The sequence below is a fragment of the Borostomias antarcticus genome (genome assembly GCF_949987555.1).
Source record: "Borostomias antarcticus genome assembly, chromosome: 19".
Lineage (NCBI taxonomy): Eukaryota > Metazoa > Chordata > Actinopteri > Stomiiformes > Stomiidae > Borostomias > Borostomias antarcticus.
The window spans coordinates 18,943,616-18,966,858 of record NC_140252.1 but is presented as its reverse complement, the minus strand read 5'-3'; the positions used below and the strand labels follow the sequence as shown (position 1 = coordinate 18,966,858).

The 23,243-nt window shown below is 46.8% G+C and overlaps 2 protein-coding genes across 2 annotated transcripts in view; one reads left to right on the top strand and one right to left on the bottom strand.

Moving 5' to 3' along the window:
• Positions 1–2,265: 2,265 nt before the first annotated feature.
• LOC311322109 (CD276 antigen homolog) lies at positions 2,266–7,433 on the bottom strand. Its single transcript, XM_084454132.1, has 4 exons — positions 7,315–7,433; positions 4,939–4,982; positions 4,485–4,808; positions 2,266–4,189 (listed from the first exon to the last, which is right to left on the bottom strand). The coding sequence occupies exons 1-4, from the start codon at positions 7,323–7,325 to the stop codon at positions 4,062–4,064; spliced, it is 507 nt and encodes a 168-aa protein (XP_084310258.1). The 5' UTR covers positions 7,326–7,433; the 3' UTR covers positions 2,266–4,061.
• A 4,017-nt stretch (positions 7,434–11,450) lies between these two features.
• The window catches only part of senp7b (SUMO specific peptidase 7b), a 23,837-nt gene continuing 12,044 nt past the window's right edge, over positions 11,451–23,243 (top strand). Inside the window, exons 1-11 of the mRNA XM_084453614.1 lie at positions 11,451–11,589; positions 11,888–11,995; positions 12,159–12,232; positions 12,939–13,127; positions 14,388–14,488; positions 15,122–15,294; positions 15,519–15,909; positions 18,073–18,215; positions 19,139–19,267; positions 20,967–21,000; positions 23,033–23,243. The exon at positions 23,033–23,243 is cut by the window's right edge and continues 11 nt beyond it. Coding sequence (XP_084309740.1) covers positions 11,888–11,995; positions 12,159–12,232; positions 12,939–13,127; positions 14,388–14,488; positions 15,122–15,294; positions 15,519–15,909; positions 18,073–18,215; positions 19,139–19,267; positions 20,967–21,000; positions 23,033–23,243 — 1,553 coding nt within the window. The 5' untranslated portion in view covers positions 11,451–11,589. The remainder of the gene's footprint in view (positions 11,590–11,887; positions 11,996–12,158; positions 12,233–12,938; positions 13,128–14,387; positions 14,489–15,121; positions 15,295–15,518; positions 15,910–18,072; positions 18,216–19,138; positions 19,268–20,966; positions 21,001–23,032) is intronic.

Genomic DNA, 23,243 nt, shown 5'->3' with positions numbered 1-23,243 from the left:
CATTGTGATCTTTAGAGAATCGAACGCGACGGTTCACAAACCACACTCTCGTCTTCAGAGGAGACAGGAATACAACAATTAGTCACTTCCTATATTCTCAGACAAGTGTGTTCACAAGTCACGTCCTCTTCGTAAGCAAGGCATCTGACTGAACGCACTCTGACGAAGATTGGCCAGAGTAGCCTACATAGTGATTGATATGGATTGTTGAGGAAGTGACATTTGGACTGATACCTCTGTGGTTCATAAAAAAAAACTCGATAATTTGTCCCTTACTACTGCCAGAAATATATATTTCATTGTAAATTAACAATACAATGCAATATAAACACAATGTAAATGTTGAGTGCCATGTTTTTTCATTGCAGTCACTTATCAAATACATGGTTCCTACAGAAAACCTGAAAAGAACACTGGAAACTACTGTTGTTGTCAAAAAGGCTGTAAAATTGAACTGTACAATAATACATTCATAGTCAGAGAGCAGACGTAGGCTACTGTAAGCAGTGTTACGGCTCCCGATGGCGTCCGTGCAGAAGGACAGGCGTGATCGTCATCAGGTCGTCCACAGACGGGCCCCGCCCATCTTTGTGTCCAGTTGTCCCCGTCCCGTACACCTGTGAGCTGGCAATGAAGTACCTGGAAAAGGCCGCCACGGTGATCGGAAACCTCATCCAAGATGTGGAGGAGATAGTGGACGAGAAAGAGTGTGTTTGTTTATGTTCAGTTCAAGGTTTTATTTTGTGACATGTTGGTGTCACAGGAAGTGGTGAGGTGTGGGTGCCTATATTTTCCCAGTAGTTGGTGCTTCACGAGGTGTGTGTGTGTGTGTGTGTGGTGGGTCTTTATCTGGGGGGTTGTACAGTTTGTGTTTTGTTATGACCTAAAAGGCAGGCAGGTTTAGAATGCCCAAAACAAGGACAAAACGAGCCAGCACTTCTTTTGTGCCAAGAAGCATTAAATTGTTGAACAGCTGTTGATGCCTGTTGCAGTGATGATGATGTTGATGCGATGATGTTGGTGAGGATGGTGATGACGATGATGGTGGTTGGTGACATTGTGGTGTTGGTGAGGGGTGTACATTTAATGTTTTCTGTATGCTTGATGTGTGCTAAACAAATTCCCCTCTGGGGCAATAAAGGTTTCAATTCAATTCATATTGTTTGTTTTTAACCTAATAGGCATATTGTCACCAGTGCACTCAAATCAAAACGTCCAGGTTTGTCTCGCTGTGTGTCGTCCTCAGTTCTGAGTGCTCCCCGTCCTGTTCTTCTAGATGCTGTCCCCGACACGGTCCAGCCCAGCGAGGTCCAGCTGCATCTGGCCAGGATCCAGGAGGTGCTGATGCAGCCCAAAAGCTTCTGGGAGCAAGTGGAGACCATGCTCAGCTCCATCTTCCCTGAGATGGCCAGAATATTTGCTGAGTGGGTCGATACATATCCTGTAACAGTAGAATAGTAGAACCAGTAGAAATTCTCTCCACATTCCTCGCAAAACTTTAGATTATAGCTCAGATTCAGTGGGACATACATATCCTGTAAAAATAGAATAGGTACCCAGTATTTAAAAATAACTAGTATAAGTTCTTTGTAAGATCCAAAATTGTTACTCCATTATTATCTTGTTCTCCAGTAGTGTGCAATCAAACGCATTACTGGAAACTAATCAGACAGTAAGCCTACAGTAGGAAGTGACGGATTGTATGTCTGCCTGCTCGAGAAGACGAGATTGTGGTTTGTGAACCATCGTGTTTGATTCTCTGAAGATCAGAATTCAGTGTGTGTCGTGGATTTACCTCTTCATAGGCCTCGATGGTTTGAGAGAGATGGAGGTGGAGATGAGGACAATGCAACCACCATCTGTTCTCTTCACACAGGAGATGTATTCTGGTACAAACAGCATCAAGATCAACCTGGTTTGGCTTTACTTTGCATTTCACTAACCTCCCACCCTGCCAGGATGTGGTTGGTGGTCTTAGCAGTCCTAACGTCTCATTTCTGAAGGTAAGAATACCTCCTTGTGAGACATTACAAACCAGACATAGCATATCTATACCTGTCTAAAAACGTGGTGCAGTATTTAACCTGCTAACTGCAGCTACTAAATTGTAGAAATAGAATGCAATACAGCATAATACACTTAGTAACATTATGCTTTCAGGACTTGAACAGTGTCTAACAGCCCCCACATCTACTGCCTTAAGTAAGTTGTGCAACTTAGCCTGTCAAAAACCAAACCTAAAAAGAAATAGGCATCACAAACGTGTCAGGGATGAAGTAGTACTTTATTGATCTCCAGGGGGAAAACAGCAAGATTACAAGAAGGTCAGTCAAACTAAATTGGCCTAATTAAAATCAAATGCACATTAGATACAAATATCAAAAGTGCAGCTCTTCATAGAACACAAATACACCTTCAGAAAGTTAGAAAAGTAAATGTGTCAAAATAATCGGTGAAGACTTGAATCAAAAAATCTAACTCACTAAACGTGACTTCCTGTATGTGAGACAGGCTGACCAAAAAAACAGATCTGACAACTCAATGCTATGCCACACTAGCCACACTTGTTTCCTACAGTGAAGAAGCAGAAGAGAACTCTGGAAATTGCGACTGTAGAAAGATAAAATGGAATTCACAATAAATTCCTAGTCAGTGTTGTAACATGTGAACAAGTCCTGTATTGTGATATGTGAAATATATCGGGCTATGTAATGTAACTGATGAAGCAGTTGAACCTGCAGTGTTGGGTGTATATCTGTTTTCATTAGTGGGGTTGGAGGGTGGGTAGAGTGAAAAGATCTTGTAAACTTCAGATATGCAAAAAAGTGAGAATGAACATGCCATCTACCTACCTAGTAAGTCAGATGACCCAAGATCCAGTGAGAATGGAAGCAATCTTAAACTGAGGTGTGACTTCAACCATTTGAACTCAGTTACACCAACAAAATGCATGAATGTGCAGAGGCCTGTGCTCTCTGGGCACCCTGTCTAGTTAATCTCTGAGACCCCTTTTCCTGGTTAAATTAAAGATAAATGCAAATAAAAATAAAATAAGCCTCAAGAGATATTTACAGGGCAATTTATAGAGTTCAAATAAATATATAATAATATACAATATAATATATAAATAAATGTCACAAAAAGCCATGAATGTGTAAGGTCTATTTCCAGTTAAGTCTGTCTATGGCCAGACACAAAGGAGACCTTTGCTCTTAGTCCTCCTAGCAGGCACCCTGAGACAGTGTCCAGAATACATTAAGTAAAAAATTAAACTTTTTTATTTTATTATATTTCTTCATTTTGTCATATTTTAGTTTATTCATCTAAAAACCTTTTAACCAGCACATCAATCTTTTATCTGTGAAGTACCTCGAGATTTGACTCAGCAGATGAGAAGCGCTGTAACATTTCTTCTTCTAGATCAACAGTAATTTTACAGACTGTACATTTATCTTTTCTATCAACAGCCAGAACACCCAGTCTTTGAAGTGATCATTTTGCAGCCAAAGCTCTTGAAATGTACATTTTCCTTGCATGCTTGCCTTAGCAGGTACTAGTGATTGACCTCAGTTAGCAGTGATTACCAGTTGTTGACGAGCAGGAAGGGGATAAATTAAGGGGCCGTAACAACCACTCACGTATAGGAAACAACCCGATAAAGAAAAACTCTGCATGAAAATATTACATTTGGATAAATGGCATGCTACGAAACACAATTCCCTGATATTTTTCATTTCCATTTTTCCCACAAATCCCCCGACTTTCCATGTCTGGAATAGACTTTTTAAAATCCCATTATATTCCAGAAATTCCATGACCTGTGGGAACCTTGTACTACAGCCCACCTGTTATATCTACATAGTACAGGGATTAAAGCCCCCAAATAATATTTTGTATTGTAATTTTTTACAGCCGCCGTGCTCACGGTGCAGTCAGTAGCACACGTCATTTGAACATTGGGACACATTAAGCAGGGGGTCAGAGGGTCATCCCCCAGGAGATGTTGAGCGTCGACGCCTGACCTTTATTTTTGGCCAGTAGGAAACCTCCTTGACCATGACCTATCTTGGCAGGTGGAGGAGAGGGAGGAGGAGCAGAGGGAGGAGGAGGAGAGGGAGGCTGTGTTCTCTCCCGCCCGCGCTGCCACTTCCTGGTTTAGTTTTGCGATTCTCTGGGTCCACTGGTTTATCTGGAGGAACAATTACGGAGCGTTTCCTCACATGTCACATTCTCAGGACATTGGCACGGCAATGGTGCAAGCTTTTCACAGAAATAATAACAAGTGAAATATAATCAGAAGTGTAAGCCTACTGTTAACTACTGTACATTGCAACATTCTATTATTAGGCCAAACAAGATGGAAGGTAAGGTAGATATTCAATTAATCCCTGAAATCAATCAATAATGCAGGTTGATCTCACACAGCTGAACACAGATTTATACCCAAGACTTGATTTGAACTTGATAGGAGAGCCAACTCTTACCTATGACTTTGAGATCCACGTCACAGCGAACATTGACCGCTCCTGGAATGAAACAGGAGTATATCCCACTATCTGTGATTTTCAGATCCTTGAGAAGTAGAGAGAAGTTGCCTTCGCCATACTGCTTGGGGAAATCAATGGCCCTGCCCTTGAAGTCTGGGTCCTGGTTGGACGTGTCAGACTCCCCACTAATGACATCGTACACAGACTTATCATCCTTATCCTTCCAGAAGATGTTGATGGACTGAATGAGCTTGTCCTTGTAGATACAGGGCAAGAGAACCTTTCCTCCCGTGGATCCTTCAACTTTTTCCTGAGACAAAACTACAGAGCACAAACACCGTTGTTGACATCCTAGATCATAGAGCTGACGGCACACGTGAGTTGATCAGATCATCTTAAAACTATGACGACACTGGGCCTATTGTGTGTATTAAGTGTATTAAATGGTTACCTGTATCCACAAGCAGGAAGAACACCATAAAAACCCTTTTGTATCTGTGGAATAAGAACAGTACAGTAGGTAAGTCATTCACTCAAGCAGAAAGGCTGTTATCAGACCTCCCCCAGAGCAGCATCTAACACAAACACAAAAGCTTTAACCCAGTGACCCATCTCTCATATCTAAGTCCTGCAGTGTCTTATATCACTATATAAGCCTTATATCACCAATGGCATGTTGACAGACAAGAGCATTCTCAGGGTTTAGATATAATCCCTGTAGGGGGAAATTTAAGTTCCCACCCATCCATACCCTGAGAATACCCTTGTCTGTCAACATTGTTTGGCCCCAGTGTGAGCACAGAGCTTTAGGAACACACTAGCCTGGCTTCGCTTAACCCAATTCTCGAAAATGCGAAACTCAGAGTTGCTTTCCGATTCCCAAGGGGCGTTACCATTGCAACGGGCGTAGATCAAAAGGCCTCTGGACACAATTGGATAGACCTACAACCAATCAGCGAAAAGGCCTCTACGGCGCTCCTCTGTTCCGTCATCTTATTAAACCCGCCCCATATTAGATTAACGGGTTGTGATTGGCACGAACACATTTCTGTTCCGAGCGGATTCTGTTTGAACGGTTGGATGTCCAGACTGATCTACAGAGTGAACTGGAATGTGAGCTCGCGATATCAGGCTGGCGATGCCAGGCTAGGAACGCCTCACATTGAGCAATAACCAGTTGTTCTTGAATATAGAAACCTAGGAGCTGTTAGAAGGAGAACAGCTTGCACTTTGCCTTCTTCCCAGTGAGTGAGTCATGTGATCACGTGTGTACATTCCATATCTGTGAAGCAAATAACTCATGGGCATCGCAACAGCCAGTAAACGAAAATGAAAACGAAAATCAGTGCCTAGTGCTGCAAACCCGTGAAGGCCTAGAGTAAGCAGATGACGTTCATCCATTGTTAATCAGCTATATAAACGGATAGCTAGTACTGTACAGTTTAAGGCAATGCAAATTAAATGTTAATTTAAGGACTAAAATTACACACACGGGCCTAGGTTGTCGTATGTGAGCCATGTACCTACAGAAGCCTATAGGCCTACTATAGTCCTACTGGATGGAATGAGTGATTCATTCCGTTATAGGCATCTATTTAATTGTGTTTCGCTTGTTAGCACTAGCCTACTGACGAACAGGACGCGACGCAGTTAACTTAAACATGCAAAATATGACAAGAAACAGTGATCTGATATGAAGCAAACACAAAGCCTGGCTTTTCCTAGCAGTCAAAAGTCCAATAATGTGTACTATTGGTACACTAGTGTCTCTAATGTAAAACCCCAATACCCACTCTTCTGTTTCAACCAGTAGCCTATGCATCATGTCAGCCAGGATGAACATTTTCCAGGTTTCTCTAACAAATGTCCACCAGATGGCGGTAAAGCTCTTCTCCAGCCAGGCTGCTGCCTCTCTGTCTCTTCCCTGTTGCTAGAGCCCCAGGTGAGGTACCACCATCAGGTCTGCCTGTCTCTTCCCTGTTGCTAGAGCCCCAGGTGAGGTACCACCATACATCCATGGGTACCACCATCAGGTCGGAGAGCCACAGACCAACATGCAAGCAGAGGCAAAAGGTTTTTCACTAGGGACTTAAGCAGTGACGATTTGAGGGAAGTTAATAGTTTGATTGTTTGTTCCATGCCCATCATCATCACATGGCTGATGTAGGCTTCTAGGGTTGCACTGTAAAAAAAGAAGCTAATGTTATACAATATACCCCCCCCCCCATCTAGCTACTTCTAGGACAGCCAATAGCTACTTCCCTTACTGAAGAGTTGGAGTTCGTCTGATTGGTCTGAAACGGCCGTTACTACGGGGGAAATCCCTAAAACAAGCATTTCCATGTAAATATCGAGTTCTACTGTATTTTAGACAGTAGGCTAACTCTGTTCAGGCTGTTCTACTAGTAATAGCCTAATGATTCTAAGTGTATTTGTTAGATATACCCGAAAATTATATAGATGTTCTTGTTTGTCTACAGACATGTCATCAACTAACGGGCCACTCCAGCTGACGTAGTGAATAATGGATTCCCACCGCTGATTCAACGCTTTGCTATGTTCAAGGATGCCGTAGCCGTCCCCAAACCGTCGCTGCTTTATATTATTATATTATATTATAACTGGGAGGTGGCAAATTGCGACTTGCTACTAGGAATGATTAAATAAAACGCAGCATGAACCGCCATAAACCCGACCACAAACGAACGCACCCTAAAGTCCCTAGCCTAATTAGCACTGCGTAGATAGCACTACCGTTAACATGATATTTACTTCCCTTAATGCATTGGTGACGAGTTACAAAACAGACTTGCACACAAAAACCCACCGTATATCCATTACTTCTTTACGATTAGTATAAATTAGGTTACTAGCATTTTGCAGAGCAAAACATGCAACTTTAGGCCACTACAGTTGTCGTCTTCTTCTTCTTCTTTAGGTTTCCGGCAGGCTGCCCCCCACAGGCCGGCGACATTATTTATATTCTCCCATACAGTCCAGTGGACTGGAGGTACCTCAGCACCGCTTTCCCTACCAGCTCAGTTCTGTTGTGTTCCGTCCCAAAAATAGACTGAACTGAGAAGACAACAAAGCCCAAATCTGCCAACTCCTTGAACAGCTGCTGCCTTTCACTTCTATAGGAACGTTAGGAGTACATGTTGAACGGTCTCCAAACTATCACATCCACACAAGCCGTCAAGGTGCTTCCCAATGATATGTAAGGAGCTAGCCAGACCACAGTGCCTCAGTCTGAGTCTGGTTAAGACAACATCATCCCTGCGCCCAGACTTCACTTTCCACCTCTTAGATTTGATAGAGTTCTGACCTGACCAATACCACCGACCCTTCTGCTCTCCTGCCCACTCCATCTGCCACTGATATTCTAACTTTCCCTTAATCACACTAAACCATTCCCCCTTTCCAAGTGGTACATTCAGATCGACGTTACCTCTCAAAAGGGACTCCTTCGCCAGCTTGTCTGCCATTTCATTGCCCTCAACCCCCGAGTGTCTGGGCACCCACACAAAGCACACCCGACATCCTGCTTATTCAATACGATACAGGCCGCACAGGATCTCTAGCAGCATGTCATGGCGGGCCCTAGATGTCCCTTCCCTCAGTACCAGATCTCTAGCAGCATGTCATGGCGGGCCCTAGATGTCCCTTCCCTCAGTACCAGATCTCTAGCAGCATGTCATGGCGGGCCCTAGATGTCCCTTCCCTCAGTGCCAGATCTCTAGCAGTATGTCAGGGCTTGGATTACATTTTCTGGACATTGTTTGTTGATTGATTGACCCTGCCTGAACTTAACTACTCTTTTGCCTTGCCCCTCTGTACCTCCAATTTCGTATTAAACCGCCCGCTGGGCTTGGAACTGTCCATCTGTGTCCGTGGTCCTGCGTTTGGGTCAGCTAGTCAACCAGCCCCTTACACAGGGTAGGCCTATGTGGCTACTTACTCGTAGCTAAAGCCAAAAAGCCATTCACAATACAGTAGCTAAAGCTATTACTTCCAGACGCTGTTGTAGCCTATTGGCCGAGATGCTGGACAACAACGCAGCAGATATATTAAAAACTGTGCCTTTGTAAAATGTTTGAATTTCAAACTTTTGAATTTCAAACATTAGCATAAGTGTTTTCCAGTAGGCCAACAAGATTGTAAATCAGACGCTGTAATTTAGGCCCTACCTAAATATGCTTTTTTTCTACCAGAAATGTTTTGTGCTGGTTAGCTACAGTACTCTCCAAATTCCGCTTTTTCACTCGTGGGCGTTTATTTGTTATGTCATTCTTTTTAATGTCGTTGACCTATGACCCTCACAGAGAAGCAAATGAGAGGGTGAATGAAGCAAGTGTAGTATATCAGTAGTATAATAGTATAGGTCATCCCCTCTGACTCTCTCTCCCGCTCCCTGCAACTTTTGCACTAAACTGACTCTGCACTGACTCTTTGTAGTCCAATTGCACTATTACTTTTTGCACTATATTTGTTTTTATTTTATTTACTGCACTTTACAAGCCCTGTCATGCACCATCCTGTCCTTGCACCTGTCCATTGTGGTTTTGTTGTAAGTGTCTGAAAAAAATCATATGTATGTAAAAGTATAATGGCAATAAAGATATTTTGATTATGATTATGATTCTGATAAAGAAGAAGTGTTAGGCTATGCTCTGTATACCCTCCACCACACCACTGAGTGACAGCTATCATTGATGTTGGTTTGAGACAGAGTGGATGGGATGAGTGATTAGACGTCAAAACACAACACAAAACTTGACCTTGGTAGTCTAGAGAATTGGCTGGTAGTAGCCTACTGACGCACAGGCCACCAAGCATCTGGCGGGACACAGTTAAAACATAAGATAAGCTAGGACCTATTACTTACTTTTACTTACTCAGTGAGTCACATGAGAAGACAAGAGTCAAAGTTAACATGCCATGTTACGAGCCTGTCACGTCTTTCACTGTCTCACATCAGACATCTATTTTATAGATACAAAAAAAATAATACACAACGCAGAGCAACAGAAGAAGAACGTCAAAAGCCAACAGTACCACTCTCTGTAGGACCTGCTGTTCCCATACCAGGTGGTGATATTCCCAGTCAGGATGCTCTGGATCGTGGATAAATAAGTTCCGTCAGATCTGGTGGGACGCTCTGAATTTCCTCAGTTGTCTGAGGTGGTTCAGTCTCTGATGTGTTTCTTCACCACAGTGTCTATGTGTGTTGATCATGTGAGGCACGGCCGCCCGCTGCTATAAGCAATATAAGCGGTCGCTTAGGGCCACAACCACTAGGGGGGGGCCACATCACAGGAGGAAATGAATATATATATATATATATTTACATATTGTTACATTATGTCATGTATCCCCTATGCAAAAACTGATGTTCTTATTTAATATGCAATAAAACGAAAAGATCTCATAACAGAATGATTTTATAATAAGCCACATGCAGTTGAATGCAATCCACCTGTGCCCCCCCCCCCTCCCTCCTTCCCCAACTTCACTCTATTCAAATCTCCCGTTGAATCTGGCTTATAGGCTACTTTAGCTATACCTCCCCTCGTGGAGAATGATGGTGTGGTCCACAGGGAACTCATCACTTTAAAACGTACCAGAGACTTGGCACAAAAGTGCACAGTCACAGGTGCATAGGGGACGTCTCGAATTACACAGAGGGACGATTGGCAGCTTTTACCCTGTCGGAGGACCGACTTGAAGATCTTCGCCACCTAGAAGTTGTGTTCAGTTAAAATTATTTCACTCGTCTTGTGACGAGATTCACGGGACTGAGAGTCTTGTAAAGTGATGAGTTTCCACGGCGACACCCGCTAGTCTGTGTGGTATTGTATCTAAAACGAGCGTTGTAAGCTGATTGTGGTTTGATTTCACAGTCACAACATGACGCAAAGTGTAACTTCGAGACAGGATCTTTTTGGCAAGTGTTTTGGGGGGCCACCAAAAAAAATCTTGCTTAGGGCCCCCAGAATGATAGGGCCGACCCTGATGTCAGGTTCTTGGTGATCTGGACGCCAAGGTACTCAAAGCTGTTCACTCTCTCTCCAGGGGTGTATTTCCTCTCATGCTTCATCACAAAGATGTGGTTTCCTACCTTCACCACCTGTCTGTGAGTCATGGCGAAACAAGGCTTTCTGAAACACTGAGCCTTTTAGGCACATTGTATCGCAAAAAGATTAATAACTATTAGCCTCATTAAATGCTTTGTGCGCTACTGACACCTGCTGGCAAAGATAACTTAAAGCAGCCAATATCACTGTGCAGCCACTGGAGCCTGAAACATTACTGATATAGGCCTGATATGAGTTATGACTTGCTTTTTGTTTTAATGCTTTTAATTTGTCCTGCCTTTTGTTTTAAATGTCTATAATGTCTTGCTTTTTGTTTTAATGCTTTTAATGTCTCATGTAAAGCACCTTGAATTGCCCTGTGGCTGAAATGTGCTATATAAATAAACTTGCCTTGCCTTGCCTTGATATAGGCCTACTGATATAGGCTCCCCGTGTTCTCAAGGGTTTCCTCCTAAAGAACCCAATACGAAAAACCATCAGAAGAACAGAGGCTCTTCAGTCCGGACCCTGACCTGCAGGACTTGGACTGAGTTCCTGGCAATGAATGATGTCTGCCCACCGCTCCTGGAGGAGGACAGCTCGGATGAGAGAAATGCAGGCAACGATTTCCACCGGTGACCACCTAAAACGCGTGCGTGTGTGTGTGCGTGTGTGCTGTGTCACCCTCACTCACGCGTGTTTGTGTGTGTGTGTCATGTGTCGCCAAATAAAGACTCCCCAATGTTTTGTCTTGAGCGGATTTGGTGTAGCGCACAAAACGACCTGCAGGTGGCAGCAAATCTACCCATCCCTCAGGAAGTCTACACGAAGAAGAAAACGTGACGTACACCGGAAGTTAGAATTATTGTTGACAGTAATAAATCCAGGAGCTAACGTCACTGCAAAAGCGAAGCTTTCACTTTCAAGAACTATGAACATTTGATTATTTTCAATAGCAAGACGACTGCATAGTTGCAATGTATCGTGTCGTCACTGGCTAGCAAGTTGTCGACCTGCATGACAAGAATGTAAGTTAGCTAACAGCTAGCTAGTAGGCTAGTTACTAGCATCCAGATAGATGGTGGGTTGGATAATGTTGACGTTAGCTAGTATCCTAATGACTGGGAATTGATGACAACCTGTACTTCATTCCATAGTCTGGTAGTTCCATAATGCTAGCTATCATTATCATGGACATTTTCAATGTACCTATCTATTCACTATATGAGAAAGAGTGGAGAATCCCTGTTGATATTCAGGAGTATGTTGATATTCAGGAGTATGTAATGACATGTTATCCAAGTCACAAAGCTCTCTCCTTTTCAGATGGCAGTTCCTTTCAAGATCCCCAAGAAGAAACAGGCGTCAGAACAGGACAGCGTACAGATGATGTCGCCCCTGTCACGTATCCAAGATGTCAACAGCCCTTTCAAGGTTCAAAAGTTACTATCTTATCTTAAGTTCCCTCTCTGTCGGGATGAAATAAGTGTATGCTAAATTACTAAAATGTAAATGTTACTCTGACTCTTTGGTGATGACTATAGTTTCTCACACACTGACCATGTGAAAACCTGACCATGTTCTTTTTCCTGAACAGACATCAAACTGGGGCCATTCTAATGGGATTCAACCTGATAAGTCCTGTCCCCTGTCCAAGGCTGAGAGGCTTAGGTATGTAGAAACTACACACATTTACATCCAAGGTCACCCAAAGAGCAGTGTAATGGCTTGACTAAAAAAACAACAAACTTACAAGCCATGAGGAGGCTGAAACCAGCTTGACATCTAATTGACGCATCTGTAGTACGGGCTACTTGCCATGAATGATGATTCGATCCACAGGTCCGTTGCAATAATAATCCATAAGTGTTTATTGACACCGCAAATATATCCAAATGCACAATTGCATGAAAGATCAATGCAAACGGGATAGCTTGGCAAGCGCAACCACACCGACCACAACGCCAACGCTCAAAAACTTGTTTGCTCTCACTGGTAACAAACACACCTGCATGTAATCAGGACCATGCACATTATATAGATAGGTAATCCATTTCAGCTCTACTCACAAGCCACCTACTGGCCAATACAGGGAACTGCCACCAAGAACCCAGTTACACACATATAGGAGACATAATGCATAGAAATATTGATACCTATTGCATACAAATGCAGAAATGCATACAAATAAATGAAATATTAAATATGGCACTGAACCAGGCAAATTGGCTCTAACAAGCAGCCTCATTTTAGAAATCAAGTGTGAAACAGTGATACTGTGGTCTGCTTGTTGCTGGTTCAAGTTGAGGGGAATAAAGAGATGCAGTAAGCTGCTATTGTCTTGCTAAGCTACTGACTCCATGCTTGTGTTTTGCAGCAGGCCTAACAAGCCTATGCTCAGGGAGGTAGGTGTAGTCCTGCCTGTTTTCGTTGGTACGCCCCGGAGACAGACGTCAGAATCCCCGGGGCAGAGGAAGGCCGCTCACATGCAGACGAGCTCTGTGACACCGAAACCCCTCGCTGGTCAAAGATCCTCCACATCCACTTCCTCCTGTCTTCCCAGTGGGTAGGTTCCCTCCCAGTGACCTACTGTACCCTGACTTGAGACCTCTGTGCACAACTTCCGCTCAACTGAATAGTGCTAAGGGACCGTTTGTTATTTGGAATGAGGGGTCATTAGAGGATTCTAGAGTGCTCGTAAATTTAAAAAAAAAAAAAAAGTGTGACCCTCCCTCTAACAGAAATATATTTTCTTTGACCCTCCCCGAGTGATTGAAAAAAAAGAAGATTGTCCCTCCCCCCCCAAATAGGCAATATTAATTTTGATATGGTGTTACTCAAAATAAGAAAACAACTTGAACGCAAAGTTAAAATCTTCCGTTTTCGAGTCAGCGCAGGCCCCTAGTTTTGCTAATTATACTGATTACGTTATACATGGTACTGTAATGTAATGTTGTCGGTAGTGAATGAAAGAAGTGAAAAACACGCAGCTTTAAAATGACCAGCAACAGCGAAATGCACTGCAAAGCTGACGCCTGAATGAAATGATTTTGCCGCATGTTGCATGTTACGTTCTGCGTGTGAGTTGCTGAATTGTCCTCGTCATCACCAGCAGAGCCCCACTTCCTGGACAGGCCAGGCACAAGCATCGACTGATAGGGCAGCCAAAGAGAAACGATAGCCTACACCGGCTCATACAGAACAGCTTGCTCAATACAAAACTGAAGAAACAATTTTATTTTGCTCGATTCAAATGTATATGACCCTCCCCTGGACTCGAATTGAAAAACAACAACCTTCCCTCGGACTTAAATTTTAAAAAGCATGACTCTCCCCTGTTGTAGACCCAGGACCAGGTGGCGGGATTACATCTCCGCACTGGCCTGTGAGCGGCTAAAGATCCCCCAGGCAGAGCTGGTTGACGCTGCTAGGGAAAGGGATGTCTGGGGCCCCCTGCTGGAGCTGCTGCCTCCGTGACCCGACCCCTGATAAGCGGAGGAAGATGGATGGATGGACCCTCCACTGTTTTCCTCCAGTGACCCCCTCCCATAAATTTAGAACGGTCCCTAAATCACTATTACTGTAGGACTTGTCCAAGCCAAAACGGCCCATATGGCAGGAGTTTGTCTGCTCTTTCTGTAATGTGTGACTTACCTTGATTTGCAAGCGACCTTCGCCCCCCTAGACAGGAAACCTCTGCGTTGCAACACCTTGTCCCCAGACTAACATCATAATGCTGAATGCTAAGAAAGGGAGACCGCCGTTGGGTCTCACACGATTGGCCTTTAGGGTAGTTTGAAGTGCTGATACGTTGACTCTCCACCAGGTGGCGCCCTAAGAGAGCTTCAGACAAGCTGTGTCAGGATGAGAACCAGGAGATGGGCTGTGTGTCGCCCCAGAGGAAGAGTCACCGCTCTGGGCTGAAAGGTCAGAGATCCACCAAGCGGTTGTATGGTTGACGGGCACCCATCAGGTTTGACTTTGTTACCCAACATAGAGGGTCAGGGTCTAAGGGTCGAAGTTATACATCTATAACTAAGTTATATACATAGATATGTTTTCAGGTGATTGTTATGTGAGTCTGTAGGGTTTTATGTTAACATTTAACAGGTGCTGGTGTAGCAGACGATATGGCCGCCCGCTGCATTGCTCTACATTCTGCTGGCAAGCGGTCTCATTTCCCTGCCATCACGTTTGACAGAGATAAACAAATGCTTGACTTTACGGGCTTGTTAAAAGCCAGCCCGCTGTAACCAGCCTACAAACTCCCCTATTTAATTTCAAATACAAACCCGCAGCCAGATTTTAGGGCTGCACAAACATGTTAAATGTAACTTTTAAAACTTTTAAAATGCAAAGAGTTGCTATACGTGCCAAGAGTTTAGACAAGAGGTCTAATGGTCATTTGTTCAAAAACAACTTACTGCCTCATTTAAAGTCAAAGACTAACCATTCTCCCAAACGGTTCCGGAGACCGGCTCCGGCAAACGATGCCAAATCAAAGTCATGTTTTGCTGATGATCCTGATGTAAGGTCTGACTGACCCCTGATCCTCCCTAGATGCGCCGGGCAGCCCTGTGGAGCCGGAGGAGGAGTCTTCTGAGGAGCCGTCCCCAGAGAAGGGCCCTCCCTCCGGCACGGGGGCCCGACGCCCTCCCGCTACGTCCCCGGGAGACGCGGCGCGGAGGAGAGACGACGCGGGAAGGAACGGGTATACGCCTCGAAACTCCGAGGTGAGACCGGCGTAGCCGTGGGCGATGGGACGCGTTCAGATATCTCCGTGACTAAAAAGCTTCATGCACAAGTTAGGCTGGTTTGAATGCGTCAGTGAGTCAGCAGGCACTGTTGTGAATGTGTCTCTCCATCTTAACTCAACGCATGCTATCGGCTCTATGACTTGAAACAGGCCAACGGGGAGTTTTCACTTCGAGTCGTTTTTGCGCTTCTTTGCTTTCAGTGGGAGAGGGGGAGTTTCGAACCGGCGACTTCTGCGTCCTCGCACGGTGGCCTCAGGAGGGACACCCCGTTCGGGACGGCTGCCTCCGGAACTGCCGGCGAACCGCCGTCCGTCTCGGCCTCCGACGGAGGGACACCTCGTCCCGGGACCCGCCCCTGGACGCCGGCGGACAGAGCCGCCACCCCCCCCCGGGCCCCCAGGGGCGCCGCCGTCCCCGGCAAAGCACGGGACAGGAGGCCGTCTCTTAACAGGACTCCCTTGAACGCCAGCCCCACGTTCACGAATGGACAGATGGAGAAGGAGAGAGAGAAGGAGAGAGCGAGGGCCGCGCCAAACCATCTCTCCCTCCATCTGAGGCTCAGGAGACCCAAGCAGCCGTCGAGCGAGCCTAGTAAGTCTTTTGGCCAGCTGCTTTTTAAGGCAGCGGTCTTAAATCAGACAGGGGGAAGCTGGTTGTGCAGTGTGCACAGTCATGTGCGTGTGTGTGTGTGTGTGCGTGTGTGTGTCACAGCTGGACAGAGTTGCGCTGTGTACTCTGCTGGCTGACCGGTGCCAGGCGGGTTCTGGTCCACAGAACGCGGGTTCTGGTCCACAGAACGCGGGTCAAATCCACATCGACGGGCACGAAGCTCTGCTTCCCGCTGTGGAACGCCGTCAGACTCTTACAAGTCTAAATCTGGAATCCCCACCTGCTAGAAACGCCTTTTTAAGGTGATATGGCAGCTCAGATCAGTCCGAACCTTTCAGATCAGGAATCTCTTGAGGGTTCGGGAGGTGTAAAAAAAAGAGTTGTTCCTGGGAATCTGAGGCCGCCTCAAGTCCGCTAGACATTCGATTGCAGGATAATGCGTTGAGGAGCTTCGCCAATGACGCCATGGTTAGCCAGAGTCCAAAAAAGCGGTTTTGAGAGCTGAGGAGCTCAGCATTGTGGGTTGTAGCTTTCTGCACTGGCAGCTTCTGACATAACAGGATATTTTTGTCAACATGGGGGTATGAGAGAGAGAGAGAGAGAGAGAGAACGAGCGAGCGAGGACGTACGTACATACTGTACATTCGTATCATCTGTTCTGGATTTCTCCCTCTGTCCTTAATGGGCTCTGAAAACCTTTCTGTGGTCAACAAAAATGGGAAGCCAGGATGTTGAGGGGGACTATCAGCGTTGATGGATGGCCCCTGCGTCGTGAAGTGGCAGTGTGTGTGTGTGTGTGTGTGTGTGTGTGTGTGTGTGTGTGTGTGTGTGTGTGTGTGTAGTGTGACTACGCTGGGATGTGCTGACGTAGTATCTTGCTGGTTGCTTTCCCACTCAGCCCAGGCTAAGATGGAGGACAATCACAGATAACAAGATGGTTCCTTAAATATGGATGACCTGGCAAGAACAGCGAGTCAGCCGTGCGCGACGGCGCCCTCACTTAAAGAGAGAGAGGAGAGAGGAGGGAGGAGAGAGGGAGAAAGAGGAGATAGAGAGAGACAGTGAGAGAAAGAGACAAGAGAATGAGAGAGACAAGTCACCCCAGAGTAACGCGGTGAGATTAAGCCGTTACGCCCGGGTTCGGACTGGACGCCAGAGCGACGCGAAGCGATTCTGCTCCCGTGCACTTTATTCACACACACACACACACACACACACACACACACACACACACACACACACACACACACACACGCTCAGCAGAGCTCGGCGACGCGTCAAATTGTTTGAACTCGGGCGCCGAAAAGAAACCATCTGTGCTTCGCGGTGCTCTGGCGCCGTCTTAACCCGGCGTTAAGGCTCCTCTTACCTCCACCTAGGGATGCACCGATATGAAAACTTCGGCCGATACCGATAACAGATATTAACATCACTGTTATGGCCGATAACCGATATTCACCGATGTCGATATGCTAAGTTTCTATGATAATCACATTTTATACATACTGAAAAACACATGGAAACGCTGTCTCTATTTCCAAAATATTTGGAAAAGCTGATAAATCATAGATTTACCACATTGTTTCCTCTCAAAAACAACACACACAACAGCAGCTAGACAGAAATAATTCTCTGTTGTTCACATCGGCCCTGTTTTGCACATCGGACCGATACCGTATATATTAAAAAATGACTAACATCGGCCGATACCGATATATTTGCCGATATATCGTGCATCTCTACCTCCCACCTCCTCCTTCCCTTCACGCTCGCAAACGCTCATGACATCAAAGCGCCAGCCTCGCTCGCCAGTCTCGGCCGAGCCTGGTCACTCTTGTCCGCCCGCCTACCTCCTTCCTCCCAGACCGGCGTTCCGGTGGTTTCTCCTCAGCTGTCCCTCCAGAAACATGGCCTCTTAAAGTCCTGGGACATACATACTGTACTGTAAGTCAAAAGTAGGCCTACAGTTGTGGACGCGCCCACTAATCGCAGGGAAGACTCATGAGGTGTAGTTAATGCAAATGTAAGTTAAATAGGCTTCATAACACGCTTATCACGTTTGACATATTAACACATTTGCATAGGAAAATGATGAAAAAGCAAATGAACATCAACACTGCTTTGAACTTTGGACGTTCTCCTCAGTCGTGCTGTCCAGCGAGGAGGATGAGGAGGGTGAGGCTGAAGACCGGAGGAGTCCGTCTCTGAGGCCCAGACCGAGGCCGCCGTTGAGGAGCTCCAGCCCCAAGCAGAACCGCCCCGCCCCGGAGGGACACACACTCACACAGGTACCAGAGAGACTGGACTTGCCCCTGTCCATGCGGGGTCTTGAAGGCGTCTGCACACGGCCCCCAACCAACGCCCAAACAACGCCCAACATTCTAAAGTTGGCAGTTGCTGTTAGAATGTTGGAAGTTTAAAATTCAACTGGAAAATCCGTCCAACCGACGCCAACAGTCACCAACAAACATGGCACACCGGTCCAACGTTGGTGTTGGTTGGCGTTGGTTGGGGCAGTGTGCGGTCACCTTTAGACTCTCAAACTAACAGCGGGGGTGGTGGTTAGTTGCGTTATCACTGGTATGAACGAGGGGCCGTTGTGAAAGGGGTTTGGAGAGAAGGATTGTGAGAAGGATTTGCTCTGACCCACAGTGTGCTTGTGTCAGGTGAGCGCACTGATCTGGAAAAACAGGGGATCATCTTTGCAACAGGCAGCTTGTTTGTGACAGGCTTAAGCCCCAGACGCACTGGGAGAGACTGACGCTAGCGTTTTGAAGTACACCGATTGTTTTAAATGGCCGATCACGCACCAAAAGCGTTTTGAGGCGAGTCAAACTGCCTTGACGCTTCTACTCCGAACTTGCTTACATTTTGGAGGGTCAAATTGGGACAAATCAATCTAAATTAAATCAGCTCCCTATCAAAGCTGACGCCTGCAGTGCGCCATAGGAGCGCCAAATGAGGTGAGTCAAATGAAGTGCGTCAATTGACTCTTCCAGTGCGTTTGTGGCGTTAGCGTTCACGTCTTAATGGGGTGTAAGGTAGGGTATCTCTACCCAGGTTTTGACGGCTCGGTCGCTTCCTCCTGAAAGAAAGAACCGTGAGGCGGTTCCTCTCTCAGAGAACGGCGTAGGAAGCAGAGCGTGGTACGGCGTTGTTCAACGTGTGGCCTAAGATGTGAACAAAGTACCTGTGTTGTTGTGTGGGACAGGCTGGAGTTGGCGGAGGGTTATCTGCACCCAAACCTGGTGGCCCACAGCACCCGCCCCCCATCATGGAGCTGGCCTTCGTTACCCTGCAGGCCGGCGCGGTGCGGGCAGAGTCTAACGGAAATGTTACGGTAAGTGTGTGTGTGTGTGTGTGAGAGAGAGAGAGAGAGAGAGAGAAAGAGAGAGAGAGAGAGAGTCCATCTAGGCTGAATGAGACGTCTGCCATGAGCTGGTCCTCCAGTGAACAATTAGGTGTGCGTGACCGGCTCAGTAGCCCGCTGCTGACCGGGCGTCTCAGTAGGGCCATCTCTTCAACCTGAATGAATGGAGGAGGCAGCTGCCCCCACCCACACACACACACACACACACACACACACACACACACACACTGTCCAGGTTCCAGAACACACTGACCCAAACTCTTGTTTCCATGCCATCGTCCAAGATCCGCCCTCCCCCCCCCCCACCGCCCTCTTAATGTGATTGGCCAAAATAACACTTTTTGTTCCTGGTTGCATTTTAATACATGACATCTGTTTTCCAGCATCGTAGCGAGACACTCCCTCAAGTGCACTGCGAAGTCGGGCTTAAACACACAGCTGGGACGACGGGATGGGATTGGTTAAGAAAATAAATAACTTTGATACATGTAATATATTACTATTTTTAATTGCAAACTGCCCAAAGCTGATATAGAACGTCATCCAGAACCTCCCGGTCAGTTTCCAGGTACTACAATAACAAGATAAAGAGAATTCAAACCATGACTGTCGGAGAACCTTGGTTTTATCACTGAAGATTTTAAGGACCCTTCTCACGTTCCACTTCTGGGCAGTAAAAGCCCCAGCAGCTCGCGGTGTTGGCTCGGTCCTCTTTAACGAGCAATTAAGACTTAGCACGGTGTTGAGGGAAGAGCGCCAGGCTGTGCTGGTGCCTAGATATGTAACCGTATGAACATTTCACATCACGATTATAGCGACCAAAATTATCCCCGTTATCAGTATTATCGTGGGGTTGTTAAAATCTGCTGAAATTTTTCTAAAACTACTGATGCCCGCACTGAAATCATTTCACCAAGTTTCATATTGAAAACCACAAATAAAATTAGCAGCACTGCACTTTTTGCTTGCATAAATAAAATGCTCTATAAATAAAATGGTATGGTATGGTATGGTATAAACATAAAAATAATGCGTCTTGGAGACTGTTGTGGTGAACTTTGGTGGATGCTGAGCAGTAAAGACAGTGAGTTTTTCAAAACGCAGAAATCAAACCCTGTGATTTTATCGCGATGATGATTTTATCGCGATAATTGTAATGATGATTTTATCGCGATAAATGTAATCAGACTTGATCATGGTTTATGGTTCTACCGGTTATTGTTACCTCCCTACTGGTGCCTGGCGAGAGTGTCTGGAACGCGGAGGAACGTCACGGTCAGTAGGTCAGCGTGTCAGGACTCGTCACACACACACACACACACACACACACACACACACACACACATACACACACACACACACACACGACACTGCTGCAGACATGGGTTGTATCTGCCGCGGTAGTGGTCCAGTCACATGTCGCATTAAATAGAGGTGATTGGCTGTGATCAAAACCATACAAATAGTCTTCTTTTTTTTCAACATTTTTTTTTTTTCAACATCTCAGATGCTGGTATCATTTGAGTGGAGAAGATTCGATACTACTTGTTATTTTGGTTGATACTTAACGATATCGAGTACTGACACCCAGCTCCAATTATACACTTATTAATCTGTCTTTTTCTCCCCCCCTCTCTCTCCTCTCTCTCTCTCCCTCTCTCTCTCTCAGGTCACAGATGACGGCATCACCCTCCCCCTGAAAGGTAATGACTGTCCGGTTGCCGTAGCCGACTCTACTGATCAGATGCTGTCAGGCAGGGCTCTCAGTGTCAGCAGTGTTCGTCCTCACTAGACGGTAGAGAGAAGGGCGGCTGTAGCTCAGTTGGCAGAGCGGGTCGTTCAATGATCGAAGGGTCAGTGGTTCGAATCCCAGCTCTGACTGTCCACATGTCGAAGTGTCCTTGAGCAAGACACCTAACCCCAAATTGCTCCCAATGAGCAGGTTAGCACCTTGCATGGCAGCTACCGCCATTGGTGTGTGAATGTGTGTGTGAATGGGTGAATGAGAGGCCATTGTAAAGCGCTTTGAGTGCCGCTAAGGTGGAAAAAGCGCTATATAAGTGCAGTCCATTTACCGTTTACCATTGAGAGTGGATCGTAGGGACAGATTGAGAGTCCATCGTAGGGACAGATTAAGAGTGGATCGAAGGCCGGGGTCTCACCCAGGGAGGCCTGACGCTCTTAGATAATCTGAGTTAATCCCACGCCGCCCGCTCGGTCCAGCCTCCTGTTATTCACTCTTTCCCAGCAGCCTCTGGGGCGTAATATGATCCTCCGTCAAGGTGAGCGCTTGAACAGGGGGAGAGAGACGGCAGACGTCTTCTCCTTGAGAGAGAGAGGGTTCTACCCTTCCATTGAATAGTACACACACACACACACACACACACACACACACACTGTCCCTCACACACACAATTGCCCACAAACACTGTACTACACACACTCGCACTGTGCCTCACACACACACGTTTGCGCACAAACACTATACCACAGACACTGTCCCTCGCACACACACACACACACACACACAAACACACACATACACACACACACACACACACACACACACACACACACACACACACACACACACACACACACACACACACAGTCTCTCTCTCTCTCTCTCTCTCTCTCTCTCACAGTCACTCTCTTTCTCTCTCTCTCTCTCTCTCTCACTCTCTCACTCTCACTCTCACACACAGTCACTCTCTTTCTCTCTTTCTCTCTCTCTCTCTCTCTCTCTCTCACACACACACACACACACACACACACACACTGTCCCCCACACCGCCCCCGGTCTCTAGGGACGGGACAGTGTTAAGGAGCTCAGATTAAAGTTTGGACGAGAGCCACGGGCGTCCGGGCTCCACCGCTCACTGCCTCTCACCTCACTTGACTCCGTCAGCGCTGCGGATCCCGTCAGGGCTCTTAACACACTTAGCGTCGCCACGTTCGCGTAGTCAGGACGACGCACCTGTTCTTAAACTCCTCACGGTCGCTGTGTTGAACTGGCGTATGTGTGTGTGTGTGTGCGTGTGTGTGTGTGTGTGTGTGTGTGTTTATGGACCCAGAACGACGCCACCGTCTTCTGAACTTGGCCAGAGCCGCCGCACCATGCGTTTGGAGGCCGTCCACTAAAGACATGTTTGCGAGGCGCCTGCCAAGCGCTAAGACCTTTAGTCTTCAGTTTGTCTAAGATTGATCACACCACTGCATTCACACTGTCCTCCCCCCCTCTCTCTCTCTCTCTCTCTCTCTCTATCTCCCTTGGCCTCACTCCCTCTCGCTCTCCCTCCCTCTCTCTCTCTCTATCTCCCTTGGCCTCACTCCCTATCTCTCGCTCTCCCTCCCTCTCCCTCTCTCTCCCTTGGCCTCACTCCCTCTTGCTCTCCCTCCCTCTCTCTCTCTTGACCGCTCTCCCTCTGCCTGCCCTGACCCCCGCTTCTCTCCCTTCCTCTCTCTCTCCCTCTCTCTCTCTCTCTCTCTCTCTCTCTCTCTTGGCCTCATCCCTCTCTTCCTCTCCCTCTGCCCTGCCTCTCTCTCCCTCCCTCCTTTTCTCCTCTCTCTTCCTCTCCGCCTGACCTCCCTGCTCTCTCTCTCTCCCTCTCTCTCCCTCCCTCCTTTTCTCCTCTCTTCCTCTCTCTTCCTCCCTCTGACCCCACCTCCCCCCTCCCTCCCTCCCTCCCTCTCTCCCATCCCCCCCTCCCTCTCTCCCTCCCTCCCTCCCATCAGACCCTCAGAGTGGGGAGGAGGAGTGCGAGGGGATGTCGGTGAGCCTGGTGGCGTCCCAGCTGCGTGGTTACGGCCTGTGGGACGGCGGCCTGGCCTGGGGGGGCAGCCTGCTGCGGAGGTGGGAGGGGCCGGCCCCCTCGCTGCTCTTCCTCTGGGTGTCGGACGCCCAGGCCGGCCTGGTGCAGACGGAGCTCTCCGCCGTCCACCCCGT